The following is a 15,026-nucleotide window of genomic DNA, read 5'->3' as shown; positions in this document are numbered from 1 at the left end:
GTTAGGGGAAATGCTAGCTATATTGAACAATGCCTACGCAACGTTTACCACGTAGGCGTTGGATCACGCCGCGTCGCTTTCACTGTTGCGCTGTCTGACCATAAACTGATGTTTTCACTTCGATTAAAGCAAATTAGAGATCCAGCTACGCTAGCCAATTAATTGACACTTCAATGGATATGCTAAGAATAGATAAATCTATGACGATGCGAGTATCTTTTTCACATTGGAATTTCGAAGAATTTTTTCCATAATCTTTGAAACATGAGAAAATAAGTGACCGCTCTGCGAGCAAAATTAATCTTATCGTTAGTACGTATCCTACGTGTTTATGACGTCGACCAACTGTTTCGAACACGTTTTCACGATAATGCGGGTGGTTGTTCGTGACAACGGGCCACGAAATCAATGCCTCTGGTAGATTCGGCATACCTGCGGTGAATATCGGTCGTTCATGCGGCCAATTGATAACGATTTCGCGTCGATATAAATCAACAGTGAACTGGAGCAAGAATAAACAGGGCTAGCAGAGACTTTTTCGACGATTAAGCCAACAATACGTATCAAGAAAATTAAAAAACGAATTTTGTCCTATGATTCAACGACCGTATCGATATGTTGAAGATTTAAAAGAAGATATGTAATTATAAAACGAAAAGATATATGTATATATGTATGAGCCTCTCTGAAGCTAAACAGATCAATTTTATCTTTCTTAAATTTCTTAATTTCGTTACACAAGTACACGAATAAGTTATTAGAAAAATGTACTATTTCATACAAATAACAGCAAATTCAAATGAAAACTTAGAAAACAGCGTTTATAACATCATCGCTTTTCTGTATTTTCCAATTTACGTAATTGATGAATGTGGCTTCTCAACGACCCATGTAATAATAACATTCCTCTGTGTGTTTATTCTCTCATTAAAATTTAAATCGGAAACAGCGAGAATATCGACGCTAAATATGTTTGTTTACATCGTTTAACAACTTTATTGCTTCCATGAATTGTATGCTCCGTATGCATATACATATGTGTATATGTATATATCTAAGGGGAAGTTCGACTGGAACCCAAACGATAACATATAAATACAGTGGCGTTCTTTTTAAACATTTTTTTATTTCTGAGCAAACTTATCGATCGTCCAAGAGAAATTTCATTCTTATCCTAGCATGTTCACCCTATCCACGCTCCGAGCAACACTCCTTCACCCCAGATAAGCAATTTCCTTACAACGGTCGTGTACGTGCTACATTCGACGATATGTGTCAGTGTCAAGAACTCGTGGTTTTGTAGCCTAGCATTATTGCGTGATAATTATATCGTGGAAATTATTTCACGATCAATTCCATCGTTCTCTCGATTCTAATACTATCTCACTAAAGAACGATACTCGGCGTAACCGTATTTATTCTAACCAAAGTAAATTCATACTCTGTTCATAGATTCATTGGAAACAAATAACTCGCGTATCTTGTATTAAAATATGGACAACAAGGTTTCTTCGACTCTCTCATAATATCATTATGATAAAAACGATTATTTTTACGAGTGAAGGTCGAAAAACTTACCGGTCCAAGATTGAAAAATCCATTTCTAGTTGCCACACGATCGGCAACATGTCTTTCCGCAGGTTGCCTCATTTTCACGAGAAACGTGTTCGTAAACACCTCTGCACTGCTGCCGGCGCATAGGAGCGCGATCACCGATAGTAGCATCGTGACAGGCCGGTGGGGTACGCTGATAAATCTCGCACTGTATCGGGCACTGTACTCGGTGTACGCGATGGTACTGCGATTTTCGAGCTGTCAACCACCTCCACGGAAGGGGAAGCCGATGCCTTTTTCTCAGTGGTAGTAGCGACGCTGGTGGCGTTACCAACAACGTTCGTGTCACTGGTGGTGAGGACGTCGGCAGGAGTGGTGGTAGAATCGTGTGAGTCGACGTATGAGCTCGCCGAATCGAGGGCAACAATGCAAATGACACGTGTTCTTCCCATGCTCGTCGCTGGCCGACTAGCTTGCTGCCGTTTCTCGATCGAACCGCTCGACCAATCAGGGACAGGTATGCGCGGCAGCGCAACTTCTGATTCGTCGAACACGTATGGTGGGGATGGACGATAACGTGCGCGAAAATAAAGCGCGTAGAACAAATTGAAATATCACATATTCAAATATTTGAATATTCAATGCGTTTAAATTTGCTCGTATTATAGGAAAGAATTTATTACCGATCATAAAATTGTTTCACGTGCGCGAGTGGAAACACCGCGACGTGTTCGAGTCTGACGTCACGTGTGTATCGATTAAATACACGTTCGAGTAATGGCGCTTGACCACTAAACATGCGCTATAACAGTTGCTCTTAAATATTTACGTGATTTATTATTATTTTTTCTTATAGCAGACTTATGTAAATTCTTTACTTTATTCGTAATTATTTATAGATATTTACTTAAATCTTTCGATAACCACGTTAACGCTATTGCTTTTGAACATACCTGGTTTCGCGCGATTTCCTAAGTGGTAGAAGCTTTTACCAGACATTTCTAAATGTTGTATCTTTAAAAAATAATAATTTATTTGAATGTTTTAATAGTTCTGGATTCGTTAAAAGAATTCCTATAGCACAAAGTTTAAGTAGAAAATTTCGAAAATACAAATTTTTTACCAATTCTTTACCAATAATATGTAAATAGATTGTACTGAATGTGCTATTTTTAGTAGTATATACTCAACTGTATCAGGCGATGGAATGACACTACATAATGTACACTTACATGAAAGATAAATAAAAATACTTTTATAAACAGGTTTACAAAACGATTTGGCATTTATTCTGAGTTCTTAAACTTATTCTGTAAAATTAGTACACATTACAATATATGTTACAATCAAATAAATATATTTTTTAACATACCCGTAGTATTTTAACATGACAAGTATTATTTACCATCCGTGTTCTCTGCAGGATGATACTAATTTCTTTAAGAATAACCTAAGATTATTAATGCGACTAGGTAATATTTAAAAAAATCTTTCTGTATTAAAAAAAACTTTTTTTATTTAATAGCTCTATATTTAGGTGCAGTTGGAATCACAGAGGAATGAACAACAGGCACAATAATTGTACATAGAACAATAGGGTATTACGACATAGTGAGAGGTAATTTCATTGGTTCCTGTAATTAAAGAATACCAGTCTTTCACCTTTTTACAGACTTTTCCTCTGGATTTTCTGATATAGTACCAATTGATCTCCTATTCGTATGTCGTAATTTTCTCTTTGCCTCGAGTCTCATCTTTGCCTCTAGCCGTTTTCTTTCTATTTCTTCTGGAGTACATCGTACTGGCTGAGACTCTTTCATGCTAGATAAATTGCTAGTAGATTTGTATTTAACAATACAATTGCCACCTTCTTTTTCGTTTAATCTGTTAATATCATGCGCATTTTCCATACCATTAATCGATGGAATATTATTATTTTTATATGGGTTCTGACCTTTTACAATTGATGATGAAGTACTTACTGATGAAGTCGAATATGAACGGACTTTTGATGCGTTTTTATTTTGATAAGAACATAGATCTGATAAACATTTCGTTTTAAAAAATTTTCTGTTTTCTAAGGAATTTTTACTAGGAAAAGAATTTTGTATTACTTTTTTATCAGTTATAGTCTCAACTTCGTCTACTAAATCATCTGTAAAAAGCTTACTTTTACTAGGGGTTACTAATTTCGTAGCAAAATTACTTGGCATTTTTTTATTAATTATTGGATTAGAAATAAGTTTGAATGCTTTTTTGGAGTGATTTGTATTATGGCCTGAATTTGAAGGATTAAAGTCATATTCTGATAATCTAGACAATAATTTATCATCTTCTATGCAAGTTGCCAAACAGTCATCAAAGGAATCATCTGGAAAATCTGACATACTCTTATCTTGCAATGTTTGTTTTCCATGCGATACATTTGTAACATTATTCCTGATATTCTTGGAATTAAATGTTGAAACATTTATGGTAGAATTCGTTTTACTTGAATTATTTGAATATGTTTTTAAATGACCATTTGTACTAGTTAAAGAAGTTCTAGAGATATTAAAACTTTCGGAGCATTCACTAGAGGTATTAGATGTGATTAAACAGTAAGTCTTCTTTTTAGGTGTAGAAGACAATTCGTTTTTCTCATTTATTGTAGATAATTCTATTATTTCATTCTTTTTATCTTTACCTAAGTTCAATTTTTGTTCAATTTCTTGACTACATTTTACCATTGAATCATCAACTGAATCATCAAATAAATCTGCATAACTTGCAGGGTTTTTGTTATTACTATTAATAGCAATAAAATCCATTTTTGGTTTACAATCCATTATCATATCGTCACTACTATTGCTCTCCAATTCTATTACTAGCGTACTGCTAGTTTCAAAGTTTGTATTATCTTCATTTTCAATATTATGATTATCACAATTTTGTTGCATGCTTTTCATCTTTTCGCTTAAAGCTTTCAATTCTGCTGTCAGTTTTCCAATATTTTCTATATTTTCCATTTTCATCTGCTTCCTTTTAAGTGGCTTTTGCAGTAATGGAGAATTAGAGTTCCGTTTCTTTTGCAACTGTTTGGTTCTTTTTGGTGTTTCAATGAGACTGTTTGATGGTGTTTGTTTGTCACAAGAATTTTTAGTACTAGATGTCTGCCAATCCCAAGCAATTTCATTACCTCCATCTTGAGTACAAGATATTGAAGTTGGACTACACCGATAATATAATTCAGGAGAATCTTCTACATCATATATTACATAATCCTTTTTTTCAATTGGTGTATTATAACCACAAACTCGTGAATCATAAGAATGTTGAGGCGAATTATTTCCTATATCAACCTTCATACTTTGTTTAAGTGAACCTATAACTCATAATTTACATTATTAAAAGTTAATTAATTATATTTATAGAAATAATATTAATTAATTACCTTCTTGTACATTGTTAGTTTTACAATTTTCTTGTTGTACACTACATTTTTTTTTTGAATTTTTATATTTATTCATTATTTTTACAAAACTAAAATATAAAATAGAATGGCAAATTAACCAAATCTGTCAATGCTATCAAATGCTATTATCTTTATACTTATTTAAGAGTATAAATATTCGAGTTTTTATGTCCTTCTTTTTGAATTTTTGCGTAGACAGTTTTGTTTTTGTTATATATACTTTAAATTTAACAAACTTACAATAAAACTAACAAAATATAACAACTAACACACTCCACAATTCTCTAACCTTACTTCAACCTTTCTTATACTAAGTGAAAGTAGTCACTAACAGCCTATTAATGTATTCCACTATCACAATTTATTACTCCAAGATAAATTCATAAAATATCAAGATCACAACCTTAATTTTTGTAAATAATTATAACAAGTACTTTTTATGATTTATAAAAGACAAAAAAATAACGGGCCACGGTTATTTGATCTTAAATGATAAATTTAAATTTCCCGCAAAATTAATATAATCTCAAACTTCAAATGATAATACTGAAAAATATATACTTCCTGTCAATAAATACCAAGAGTTTACATCTCTAGGATAGTATCTATGAAGAAGTTTTTGAAAGTATCAATGTCAAGTATACAATTATACGATAATGTTAAAAGAAAGTTGAAATAATTTAAGGAAATTTATTTTGGACTTATAAAATAAAAGTACAAGATGAAGCTTGAATTATACAACGATATAGTGGCAACAATTCGAAAATTTCGAGGTTTATCAAAGGATTGTAGGGATATTTTAAAAGAGAAGTATAGCGAGTAAGGTTATTTTTGGCAAAACCAATTCTTATTTATTATTCACTGTAATAAAGCATTAATTTTTCTTTTATTTAGGATTCCAATACATACATTATACAGCATATTATCTTTAGAAGTACAACACAGAATGAAAATTAATCATAACAAGTTATTTGGTAATAATAAAAACTATTATGATACGTACGTATATCTTTCATTATGTTTTTAATATGCAGAATTATATACACTGTCATTATTAAATAATTTAAATAATAGTTACATAGAAGCTGTACAAAATGGAGAACCTGTTGGAATTTTATTGAAAATGGCAAAGGATATTGGTGCACCACCTGCATTATTAGCCAGAAATGTTCTTGAAAAACATTGTGGAAAAGATGAATCTAATGGTAATTTATATATGATTTGAAATACCTTACAACAATATGTAATTCTTCTTGAATTATAAAAGATAACATATTTTTAGTTTCCCGAAATGAAGTTAGTAAACTATTTAAGGATACTACCCTCATACAGGACAAAGATCTTGCATATGAAGTCTATTTGGTAATAAATTTAAAATAGCTAATAAATTTACTAACTTAAGAAATAATTGTACTGTATAATAATTAAATAATGTTTTACAGTGTATATTATATGACAATTTGTATGGCCCTATATCAGATGCTGTGGGAACGTACGTATTATGCCATTAAGTATTTAAATTAGTTAGTTGTGCATAATCTTATAAATTAAATTTGTAGTTCTGTAGGTCAGGAATATGAATTAAAGTTGCAAAACTACTTAATAGAACGAAATCTTGCATTTCGTAATGAGAAGCATTTAAGATCAAGGGGATGTGATAAAACTCCAGACTTCAAGCTTGAAGTACCAATTGCAGTAAATGGTTTTGTAATTAACTGGATAGAATCTAAGGCAAGATTTGTAAATACGGAAATACATCAGAAATATATCAAAGAACAATTTCTAAGCTACTGGAACAGATTTGGTCCAGGACTTGTAATTTATTGGTTTGGATTCTTAGACAATCTAAATGAACCTAACGAAAAAAGATTTATCATCATGGATCATTTCCCAGAAGATATTACATACATGGATCCTACTTGTATTAAATCTACAACTTTGTAATCATAACGAGCGTAATTTTAAAAATTTTAATAATGCTAATATTGCATGATACTCATATAATAAGAATTACTGTTAAATATAAATAGACATTTTCGTTAATATCAACTTATGATATTTTAAAGTTACTTAAAATATGTTCCAACAAGTAGGCGTCACGTTTTTTCTCCTTCCTTTATAACTAAACTACGGTTAATGATATTAAAGATCACAATTACAGTAGAGAAGCACATGGTATATCGCGCAAGCGAGCTAATACGTTTATTTATATATCGAGCTGTATCTGGCCATAGGCGCCGCTACTGTCGCGATTTCAAAGCCAGTATGCAGTGTCTCGAACAGCTTTCAAGTGCTTACTAATATAGCACAACAAAAAACCCAAAGAAATAAATATCAAAACGTTTTATACTTGTGAATCGGTCTGTAATACAAGAATAATAAAACGTCACATGCCTGATAAACACAACGTAATAACAAACCCAGTAATGTTGTAAATGAACATTTCAAAACTAGAAAATATTAATTGCGCAAATTAAATCTTCAAGATGCAGTTCGATAACACCTGTCATTATTGAGAGTCATTGCACAACCAAAATTAGACGAAAATTACCACGTGAATCTCGTTCTTCCTCACTGTACTTGATTCCAAGAAACGTGAGACCGGAAAGATCGAGGTAATGTTTTGAAAATTCGCCAATAAAATCATTTAAATGATCAAATTGCACAAAAATTCGTGACTGTGCATTAACAATTTTTTTTTTAAATAAAAATTTTTTCGAATTAAGTTCGCAAAATAATTATCTACATCCAATTTCATAATAGTGATGTTACTTGTTAAATGATTTCTGGTCACATTTGATAAAAAACAGTACTCTTAATTTTAATAGCACTACAAAGATGAGTAAATAAATACAAATAAACAAACACCGACATTGAAAGTTAAGTGTGAAATTATCATGTGTCCTTGAAATATGATAACATTGATAAGTTATCCAAAAAAAATACTTTCGTGGTAAATTTCAAATCATAACAACTATCAGTGATCGTTTGCACTTATTGTGACACGTAACCTTGACCTATTTCACCCTCGTTCTAGATTTTCATAGTTCAAGGACACTTCATATACATGCGTCGAATTGATTTCCATTCACAAATAAATTTGAAAAATTCTGTAAACGCAATCGCATTCGATTTCCTAGCAATTTTCTTTCGAAGAAAGACGCAAAGGACCAATGATAACTTTACACTAATCTTATCGAGAAAAATCACGATTATTACATTTCTGTTAACTCTTTAAACATCTTACTCATCAATGATCTTTTTGATGCTAAATATATATTCTTCATTTTCCATACAATATTCGCATGTGTAAAATTACAAGATTATCTATTTGTATAGCATCGTGATATATTTAATAATAGGATGGCTGAGAAAGTAACGAAGAATCAAAAATTGCATGAACAGTCAATGAAAACCGCAGTACAATCTCAACTCGCCAAAATAAAAAAGGAGGTGAAGTAACAAATCCCGCAAAGTTGCCGTTTAATACTTATAATTTGGAAAATAAACGGGTATTGATTGAATAACTCAAATTTCAACATCTCTATAGGAAGAAGAAGAATTATGGATATCAGGGGAAGAATTGTATACGGAGGGTAGCAGTGACGAAGAAGAGTACGAAGCGCAATTACGATCGCGCCGCAAAATCAATAGCAATCAATCATCACGCGCCTCTTCGGCTAATCCTAGTGTCGAACGACGAGGTCATTCACCCGTTCCATCTGAAATCAAGTCGAAATCAGACCATTCTATGGGTGCTCGTATGGATATTACTGAAAATCAATTTATGCTGAAATTTGTATCGCAATATGACAAAACCTCGTCGAAAGATTCGAGTCGAACGCCGCCAATAGAATCTCCAAGATCCGATCGTCTTCCTACGACGGAAACATCTATGAGTTCAGTTACAAAAGATTTTTCTGAACTTTCAACCACGGAAGACCAAATAGAAAACATGGAAATTTCATGGAAAGCAAACAAAGGTACTTTCGTCTTACCTAACTCTAGTGACGATATAAAAAAAGAAACGAACAAATGCTGACATATAGAAAAAGTTGCATTTTCATTGTTATATTCTTATTAATTCGTTCCAAAAGTATTTATTCTATTTACTATGTTCTATATACTTATGTAAACTATTTAACCTGAAATAATTCCTTAAATATTCGATTTGATGTTGCTTCAACATTTTTCGCTATGTACTTCGTTACATACATACATAAGATTTGGTGAAACAAATTGTACTTAATTAGAGTTGTTACATAACAATGAAGAATTGTTCAGAAGTGAATGGGATGATGACATTAATATTTCAAATATTGCTGCGCAAGATGAATGTATACGAAAAGAAATTTTAGAAGTGGAAAATCTTGATAACGTTATACACGTAATGAACGATAAAGTAAAAGTAAATTGTTTGTATTGTAAAATAAAACACAGATCGTTTTTTTAACACTGTAAGCGAAAATGTCTTAATCATACTGCAGAAAGCAATCGAAGAAACTGTATTGTATCAATATGGAAATCGAAAACGGCTAGAAAAAATGTTAGAATCGAATCCATCTGAAACTGGTAAATTAGCAGAAAATACGCGGCAATTCTTTTACTTATGTCCCAAATATACAACGCTAAATACAGGTATGACAATAAAGTTATAATGCACGAAAGAATTCCATAATAATATATTAATCAAGAGATTATTGGATATTTTAAATAGTATATATTTTATATCTATATATCTAATATTACGTTTATTTACATAATTAAAAAGTCTAACAAAAAAATTGTATTTTATAAAATTGCAAAAGCTAGAAATTCGTAAATGTAACGACTCGAACATGTTGATCGAGACGAATAATTATAAACGGCGACTATTTCAAAATAAAGATGGTATAAATCTTTTAAATCTTGATAGCAAAGTAAGTTATATTAATAATCGTACTGTATGAGAATTACGATTTTTCATTTATTTTTCTCAAACTTTATCTCTTACCGGAAAGGATAAATGGGAGTTTATTGATTCAACTTATTATATTGAAAATATAAATAATGTAATAGAAGATTCTAGTAGTAATCCATATATGATGAATGCAGAGATGAAAGAAATGTTATTAAAATTGAATAAAAGAGTGAGTTAGAAAAAGTTCAAATTAATTAAAACATTATTTTAAAGTAATAGATTTTTCAGGAAAATTTATCTAATAAACAAGCATCTTTAAAAGAAAATGATAGTATATTTGATATAAATAATGCAATTTCGACATTTGGTAATATGTCAACAATAAAAAGTGTGCAGGATATTTATAATGATCTTATAGATGAAGTAATAAAGGAAACTCAAATTATTAATACATCATCAACTGTAAATATCGCTGAAAACGAATTAAACATGTAAAATGGATCATTTTTCTAAATTTATATAATTAACTTCATACTGTTACAACTTTGTCAAAGTGTATTAAGTAATAGATATATTATTTACAATATATATGAAATATTTTTTATGAAATTACTGTACATTATTCGAAATATACAGGATACATAATATTTAGTTTGCGGTGCCTATTCATATTACGTAATTAAGGAATTTAAAATTATAAATTTCTATGAACTCTCTATAGTTAAAATACAGGTATTAATATTTATTGATTATGTAATACTTTTAACAAAACAAAAAGTTCTCCTAAAATAACAATTTTTCTTTACTGAACACAATATGTATTAATTCTTTTGTACAATTATTTCCTATACAAGCTATCTTTCATTAAATTTTATCTTTTTTCCTATTTTTATCTGATATTGTGTATTTATCATAACTTTTTGTTGGGTCAAAAGGTTCCCATCGACTGGCAGGAAATATATGTTTATTTCTTTCATACCAAGATCTGAAATCATAACATAACATAATCAAATATAATTAATCATATACATACAAACATCACAAATAATGTTAAAATAAATAGTACCTAAGTAATACTTTTCCAGCATGAGATTCTTCTGTTTCAACAGAAGCATCATGCATAACACGGATATCATCATGAACATCAAATGTAAAAAGAGGCCCACTCTTTCCTCTTGCCTAGCAAAAGAATCGACTAATAATTTTTCATTTTAACAATATCACATATAGGTATATGAACATGGCTTTCTTATACTACATTTACCTTTGTTACAATAAAATCATAAAATGTATAATGATGTGGCAAAATAAGATCTTCTTTGACATACATTAATTGATCAGCCATGACTGTTTTAAGTTCACTGAATTCACGTCTTAAAACTTCTAAACATCTCTGAAGAAGTTGATAAATGGAATTACCTACCAACAGTGCGAACTAATAACAATTAGTATACAATTATTCTTTTGATAAATTTAAAAAATATTAGTTATAATAATTAAACCTTTACCTTTTTTCATAATAACACTTCTTCTGTGTCCAGAACCATCCCAATAACTGAAAGTAATTTCAATCTCTTCTTCTTTTAATGCATTTTGTTTTCTAGCCCACTCTTGTCTTAATTCTTCCCTTAATCTGTTCTCTTCTTCTTCTCTTTCTCTATCAGGTAGAAAACTTGTATCTACATCTGGATTTTTCTTTATTTTTTTTATTACTGGTCCAATATCATTATCTTTTAAAGTTTCTGCTTTTGATTCTACCTCCTCTTCAGAAAGTTCTACTTCATCTTCATCTAAATTAAACGACAAAGCTTGTATTTGTTTCTTCTGCTTATTTTTTTCAGCTTGCTTTGCAGCTAGGGCTCTTTCTTTTTCTTGTTCCTTTTCACGTTCCTTTTGTGCTAATTTTCTTTCACGTTCCTTTACAATATTCTCTTGTTTTGCTTTCATTTCATTTAAGGTGACTAAACCAATAGTAGAGGTTTTTAACTGTTGTTCAACTGCATTGTAATGAGTTGCAAATTTATTTTCTATGTTATGAATCTTTAGGTCATCTTCTATTTTCTTTTTCCTTAATTCTATTTCTTGTTGAGCAATTTCTCTTTTTTTCATCAATTGCATTGCTCGGCCAGCTTCGCTGGCTGCTCCTTTATAGTGTGCCATATTTTCTAATGTATTTGAAAAAATATTTTTCAAAAATCTTGTTACTTAACACTGTTAAGAGCTGTAAAAAAACATCATATTATATACATTCTTTATATTAACTAAATCATCGCCAACTTTTACCAAGATTGATTTCTACATAAAAAAGCCAGAGATTGAGGTTAGGTATAAGAATATATAACAAATATATTTCAACTGTATGTGACAAATGCACTTTTAATATTTGTAACTCGTTAAAACGAGTGTATATTTTAAGAAGAAAAATTATTTTTATTATACGGTAAGTTTCTTAGTAATAAAAAGTATGTAACTTACTAAATTCTTTTATTCATTAGAAATATTATTAGTTGTAATTCATGTATATTTTATAATGTAAATGTTTCTCACTAATTTCATTAATTTCTCACCAACATAAAAAATATACAATCACATCATCCACACATTTCCAGATTCTGACGAACTTATGGACATAAAATATCGACTGTACAGAACACGGTTTAATATATATTATGGAATATGAAATATGGAATTTCGTGTCTCTCTACTAACAAGGCTCAGAATTTACATAGTACAGATGTAATATGCAATGCTTTTTCATATCCCACATTTTGAAAATCACTCGCTCATATACACTGATATCTGATACAACAATGTTTTTAAGTCTAAAGTCGACGTTACAAGTTGCACAATAAGTTTGTGTATACCTCGTTTGATACGAAATCTATCCAATATGTAGTCTGTGACCAAACTGTTTATATAATATATAACGTATCCATAACGTTATCCATAACGTATACAAAAAATATGTCTTGACAGGTTCATTATTACATAGTAACGGATTTGCATTATTTTAAAATCGGAAAAAAATTAATTAATCATGCCGGCAGTAATCGTCGGTCCTCCTCAACGTAGTGAACAAATGTGGCGAGCATTAAAAGCTCATATTACAAGAGAAAGACAACGGAAGAAACAAGGTAATCTTCTTTTTAGGAAATTGCCATTAGATTTTCACTTTTACTCTAATTTTTTATTTTAAATGTACAGAACAGGAAGCAGATGCAGAAGAAGAACGGTTAAGGAAAGAAAGAGAACGGCAACAAAAACAAGATGTAATGACTTTAGGTGAAACTAGAGAACAAATATCAAATCTAGAAAATGAGCTTTCGCAATTAAAAGATGAAAAACATCAATTATTCTTGCAACTGAAGAAAGTTTTAAATGAAGATGATAATAGAAGACGGCAATTAATCAAAGAAACAAGGTTTATACTATATTTCTTAAAATATATTGGAATCAAACGGTATCAAATGGGATATTGGTATACATTTAATGATATATCATAATTGATTATTTTTGTTATACAGTGTATGTTCTGAAGTTTTAACAGCAGTAGGGGGATACCCTGGAGCAGGCCCTAGAGTAGTTCATCCACAATTGTTTCTTCCTTTACCAAGAAGCAATAGTCCACTTTACAAAGTAGCTGTAGGTGCACCAACACATACTTTATTACCAACTGTAAGTATATCAAATTTGTTTATTTGTAAAAAATTAACTTACTTATAGATGTTTTTCTCTAGGGGCCATTAAAGAGGACACATAGTCCATCACCACCTCCAACAGCCTCCCCATATCATGCTGGTTATGGATACAAACCAACGCCTTCGCTTCCAAACTATAATCCTCCACCTTCCAGTAAGTATATAAAAATACAGAAGTTACAATTACAAAAAGAAATATGAAAAAAAGAGAAAAGAGAGTATTAAACGTAGATGTTTGTACCTGTATAGAATCTGAGGAAGCAGCTAGGAGATCTGGCGATTCCCGAGCTGTTCTCTGGAACAGTGAGTGAATAAACCTTCTTTAATTTCCATGCTCTTTCTTTACAAAGCCATCAACAACAACGTTCACATTTCTGATCCTCAATTTTGAAATTTTATGCATTTTCTTACAGAAAATAATCAGTACTCCGCCTCCAATTTTTATTCAGCCCCTACTGGTCAAAGTGTTTATAGTTATTCTGCATCAACATCGCAACCGTCCCGCGAACCTGAACCAACTAAATCAGTATATCTCTCAGGCAATAGAGCAACGTTGTCGACACATCAATCTGGTATATAATTGTATTTTTATTGATCTAAAATTATACAAATTAATAAAATCCCTACAATACTATTCTTTTATTAGCATATGTTACAAGTTTGCATTCATTGGACCATAAAGGTGCCTATGCAGAAGATAAATTTTATTTAAGGCCAAGTAGTCATGTTACTGTTCATGGTGGGGCTATTCCAATTCAGCAACCTCCACAGGTATCTTTTTATATTTAAGTATTATATTTCCATAATAATGCATCATCTTGACAAAAAATTTGATAACAGGGTGCTAAAACTGGAGGAATTACATCAGGATATCCAGTAAGACCACCGCAACCACCGCCAGCTCCATATCCACCACCACCACCAGGTACATATGTTAGCGCCTCTGGTGCTAATGTTCCTGGACGATTGTTATATACCCAACCTGGAGCTCGTTATATCCAGAGAGAAGTTTAGAGTATGACTGATCACACATACTTTTGAAACAACTTGAGGTAACTGATTGTATTATTTATATGTTTCACAATCATCACCATACAATATTATTGAAAAATGTTTGAAAATGGGTGTATTTATCAATTTCATAAAAATATTGTAAAAAGAAGTATTTTCTATGTTGTTACCTAAATGCTATAGTACGTGTAAAATGTATAGTTACAAGATCTATAGATATATTGTAGTAAGTGCAACATTTTTATTTGTATATATACTTTATTTTATATTATAAATGATTTTGCAGATTACAGTAAAAAATATTCAGTTACACAGCAAATGAATATTAGTCATAATTTTGTAAAATTACAAAAAAAAAAGTATAGTCATCACGCTTTCTAAATATAGAATTCAAATAAAAATGCGTTAT

The 15,026-nt window shown here is 30.8% G+C and overlaps 6 protein-coding genes across 8 annotated transcripts in view; 3 read left to right on the top strand and 3 right to left on the bottom strand.

The window, feature by feature from the left end:
• The window catches only part of LOC117230983 (neuroendocrine convertase 2-like), a 38,659-nt gene extending 36,652 nt beyond the window's left edge, over positions 1 to 2,007 (bottom strand). Inside the window, 2 exon segments of the mRNA XM_033488992.1 lie at positions 1,579 to 1,767; positions 1,770 to 2,007. Of these exon segments, the coding sequence (XP_033344883.1) occupies positions 1,579 to 1,767; positions 1,770 to 2,006 (426 nt within the window). The 5' untranslated portion in view covers position 2,007.
• Positions 2,008 to 2,816: 809 nt separating this feature from the next.
• LOC117230985 lies at positions 2,817 to 5,390 on the bottom strand. The gene is made up of 2 exons (XM_033488994.1): positions 4,988 to 5,390; positions 2,817 to 4,918 (listed from the first exon to the last, which is right to left on the bottom strand). Exons 1-2 carry the CDS (start codon positions 5,061 to 5,063, stop codon positions 3,213 to 3,215), a joined length of 1,782 nt encoding a protein of 593 aa, XP_033344885.1. The 5' UTR covers positions 5,064 to 5,390; the 3' UTR covers positions 2,817 to 3,212.
• A 200-nt stretch (positions 5,391 to 5,590) lies between these two features.
• Positions 5,591 to 7,053, top strand: LOC117230991 (protein C15orf41 homolog). The gene is made up of 6 exons (XM_033488999.1): positions 5,591 to 5,827; positions 5,903 to 6,007; positions 6,083 to 6,213; positions 6,291 to 6,370; positions 6,451 to 6,500; positions 6,568 to 7,053. The coding sequence occupies exons 1-6, from the start codon at positions 5,730 to 5,732 to the stop codon at positions 6,950 to 6,952; spliced, it is 849 nt and encodes a 282-aa protein (XP_033344890.1). The 5' UTR covers positions 5,591 to 5,729; the 3' UTR covers positions 6,953 to 7,053.
• Positions 7,054 to 7,137: 84 nt separating this feature from the next.
• LOC117230992 (myb-like protein V) lies at positions 7,138 to 10,409 on the top strand. Of its 3 annotated transcripts, none has more exons than XM_033489000.1 (3): positions 7,138 to 7,623; positions 8,371 to 8,461; positions 8,559 to 10,409. In XM_033489000.1, exons 2-3 carry the CDS (start codon positions 8,372 to 8,374, stop codon positions 9,048 to 9,050), a joined length of 582 nt encoding a protein of 193 aa, XP_033344891.1. In that variant the 5' UTR covers positions 7,138 to 7,623; position 8,371; the 3' UTR covers positions 9,051 to 10,409. The 3 variants fall into 3 exon arrangements, with proteins under 3 accessions (XP_033344891.1, XP_033344894.1, XP_033344895.1); XM_033489003.1 differs by having other exon boundaries at positions 8,348 to 8,461; XM_033489004.1 differs by having other exon boundaries at positions 8,327 to 8,461.
• On the bottom strand, positions 10,294 to 12,713 carry LOC117230990 (protein FAM50 homolog). Its single transcript, XM_033488998.1, has 5 exons — positions 12,384 to 12,713; positions 11,417 to 12,129; positions 11,173 to 11,327; positions 10,975 to 11,087; positions 10,294 to 10,893 (listed from the first exon to the last, which is right to left on the bottom strand). Exons 2-5 carry the CDS (start codon positions 12,066 to 12,068, stop codon positions 10,773 to 10,775), a joined length of 1,041 nt encoding a protein of 346 aa, XP_033344889.1. The 5' UTR covers positions 12,069 to 12,129; positions 12,384 to 12,713; the 3' UTR covers positions 10,294 to 10,772.
• A 114-nt stretch (positions 12,714 to 12,827) lies between these two features.
• Positions 12,828 to 14,965, top strand: LOC117230988 (protein enabled homolog). Its single transcript, XM_033488997.1, has 8 exons — positions 12,828 to 13,042; positions 13,113 to 13,329; positions 13,433 to 13,583; positions 13,646 to 13,760; positions 13,856 to 13,909; positions 14,020 to 14,178; positions 14,253 to 14,377; positions 14,447 to 14,965. The coding sequence occupies exons 1-8, from the start codon at positions 12,946 to 12,948 to the stop codon at positions 14,618 to 14,620; spliced, it is 1,092 nt and encodes a 363-aa protein (XP_033344888.1). The 5' UTR covers positions 12,828 to 12,945; the 3' UTR covers positions 14,621 to 14,965.
• The last annotated feature ends 61 nt before the right edge of the window (positions 14,966 to 15,026 follow it).

Source organism: Bombus vosnesenskii, unplaced genomic scaffold, assembly GCF_011952255.1.
Source record: "Bombus vosnesenskii isolate JDL3184/JDL3185 unplaced genomic scaffold, Bvos_JDL3184-5_v1.1 scf7180000013270, whole genome shotgun sequence".
NCBI classification, from domain to species: Eukaryota; Metazoa; Arthropoda; class Insecta; order Hymenoptera; family Apidae; genus Bombus; species Bombus vosnesenskii.
This window is presented reverse-complemented; position numbering and strand designations above follow the sequence as displayed.

Excerpts from the sequence above, each read along its gene's own strand:
- LOC117230985 (XM_033488994.1), bottom strand. The coding sequence starts at position 5,063 with ATGAATAAATATAAAAATTCAAAAAAAAAATGTAGTGTACAACAAGAA. Across the intron at positions 4,919-4,987 it reads AACTAACAATGTACAAGAAG|GTTCACTTAAACAAAGTATG; the intron begins GTAATTAATTAA and ends TATGAGTTATAG.
- LOC117230991 (XM_033488999.1), top strand. The coding sequence starts at position 5,730 with ATGAAGCTTGAATTATACAACGATATAGTGGCAACAATTCGAAAATTT. Across the intron at positions 6,008-6,082 it reads AATAAAAACTATTATGATAC|TTACATAGAAGCTGTACAAA; the intron begins GTACGTATATCT and ends TTTAAATAATAG. Across the intron at positions 6,214-6,290 it reads TGGAAAAGATGAATCTAATG|TTTCCCGAAATGAAGTTAGT; the intron begins GTAATTTATATA and ends ACATATTTTTAG.
- LOC117230992 (XM_033489000.1), top strand. The coding sequence starts at position 8,372 with ATGGCTGAGAAAGTAACGAAGAATCAAAAATTGCATGAACAGTCAATG. Across the intron at positions 8,462-8,558 it reads TCGCCAAAATAAAAAAGGAG|GAAGAAGAAGAATTATGGAT; the intron begins GTGAAGTAACAA and ends ACATCTCTATAG.
- LOC117230990 (XM_033488998.1), bottom strand. The coding sequence starts at position 12,068 with ATGGCACACTATAAAGGAGCAGCCAGCGAAGCTGGCCGAGCAATGCAA. Across the intron at positions 11,088-11,172 it reads ATGATTTTATTGTAACAAAG|GCAAGAGGAAAGAGTGGGCC; the intron begins GTAAATGTAGTA and ends TTCTTTTGCTAG. Across the intron at positions 10,894-10,974 it reads GCTGGAAAAGTATTACTTAG|ATCTTGGTATGAAAGAAATA; the intron begins GTACTATTTATT and ends TTATGATTTCAG.
- LOC117230988 (XM_033488997.1), top strand. The coding sequence starts at position 12,946 with ATGCCGGCAGTAATCGTCGGTCCTCCTCAACGTAGTGAACAAATGTGG. Across the intron at positions 13,043-13,112 it reads AAGACAACGGAAGAAACAAG|AACAGGAAGCAGATGCAGAA; the intron begins GTAATCTTCTTT and ends TTAAATGTACAG. Across the intron at positions 14,179-14,252 it reads GTTGTCGACACATCAATCTG|CATATGTTACAAGTTTGCAT; the intron begins GTATATAATTGT and ends TTCTTTTATTAG.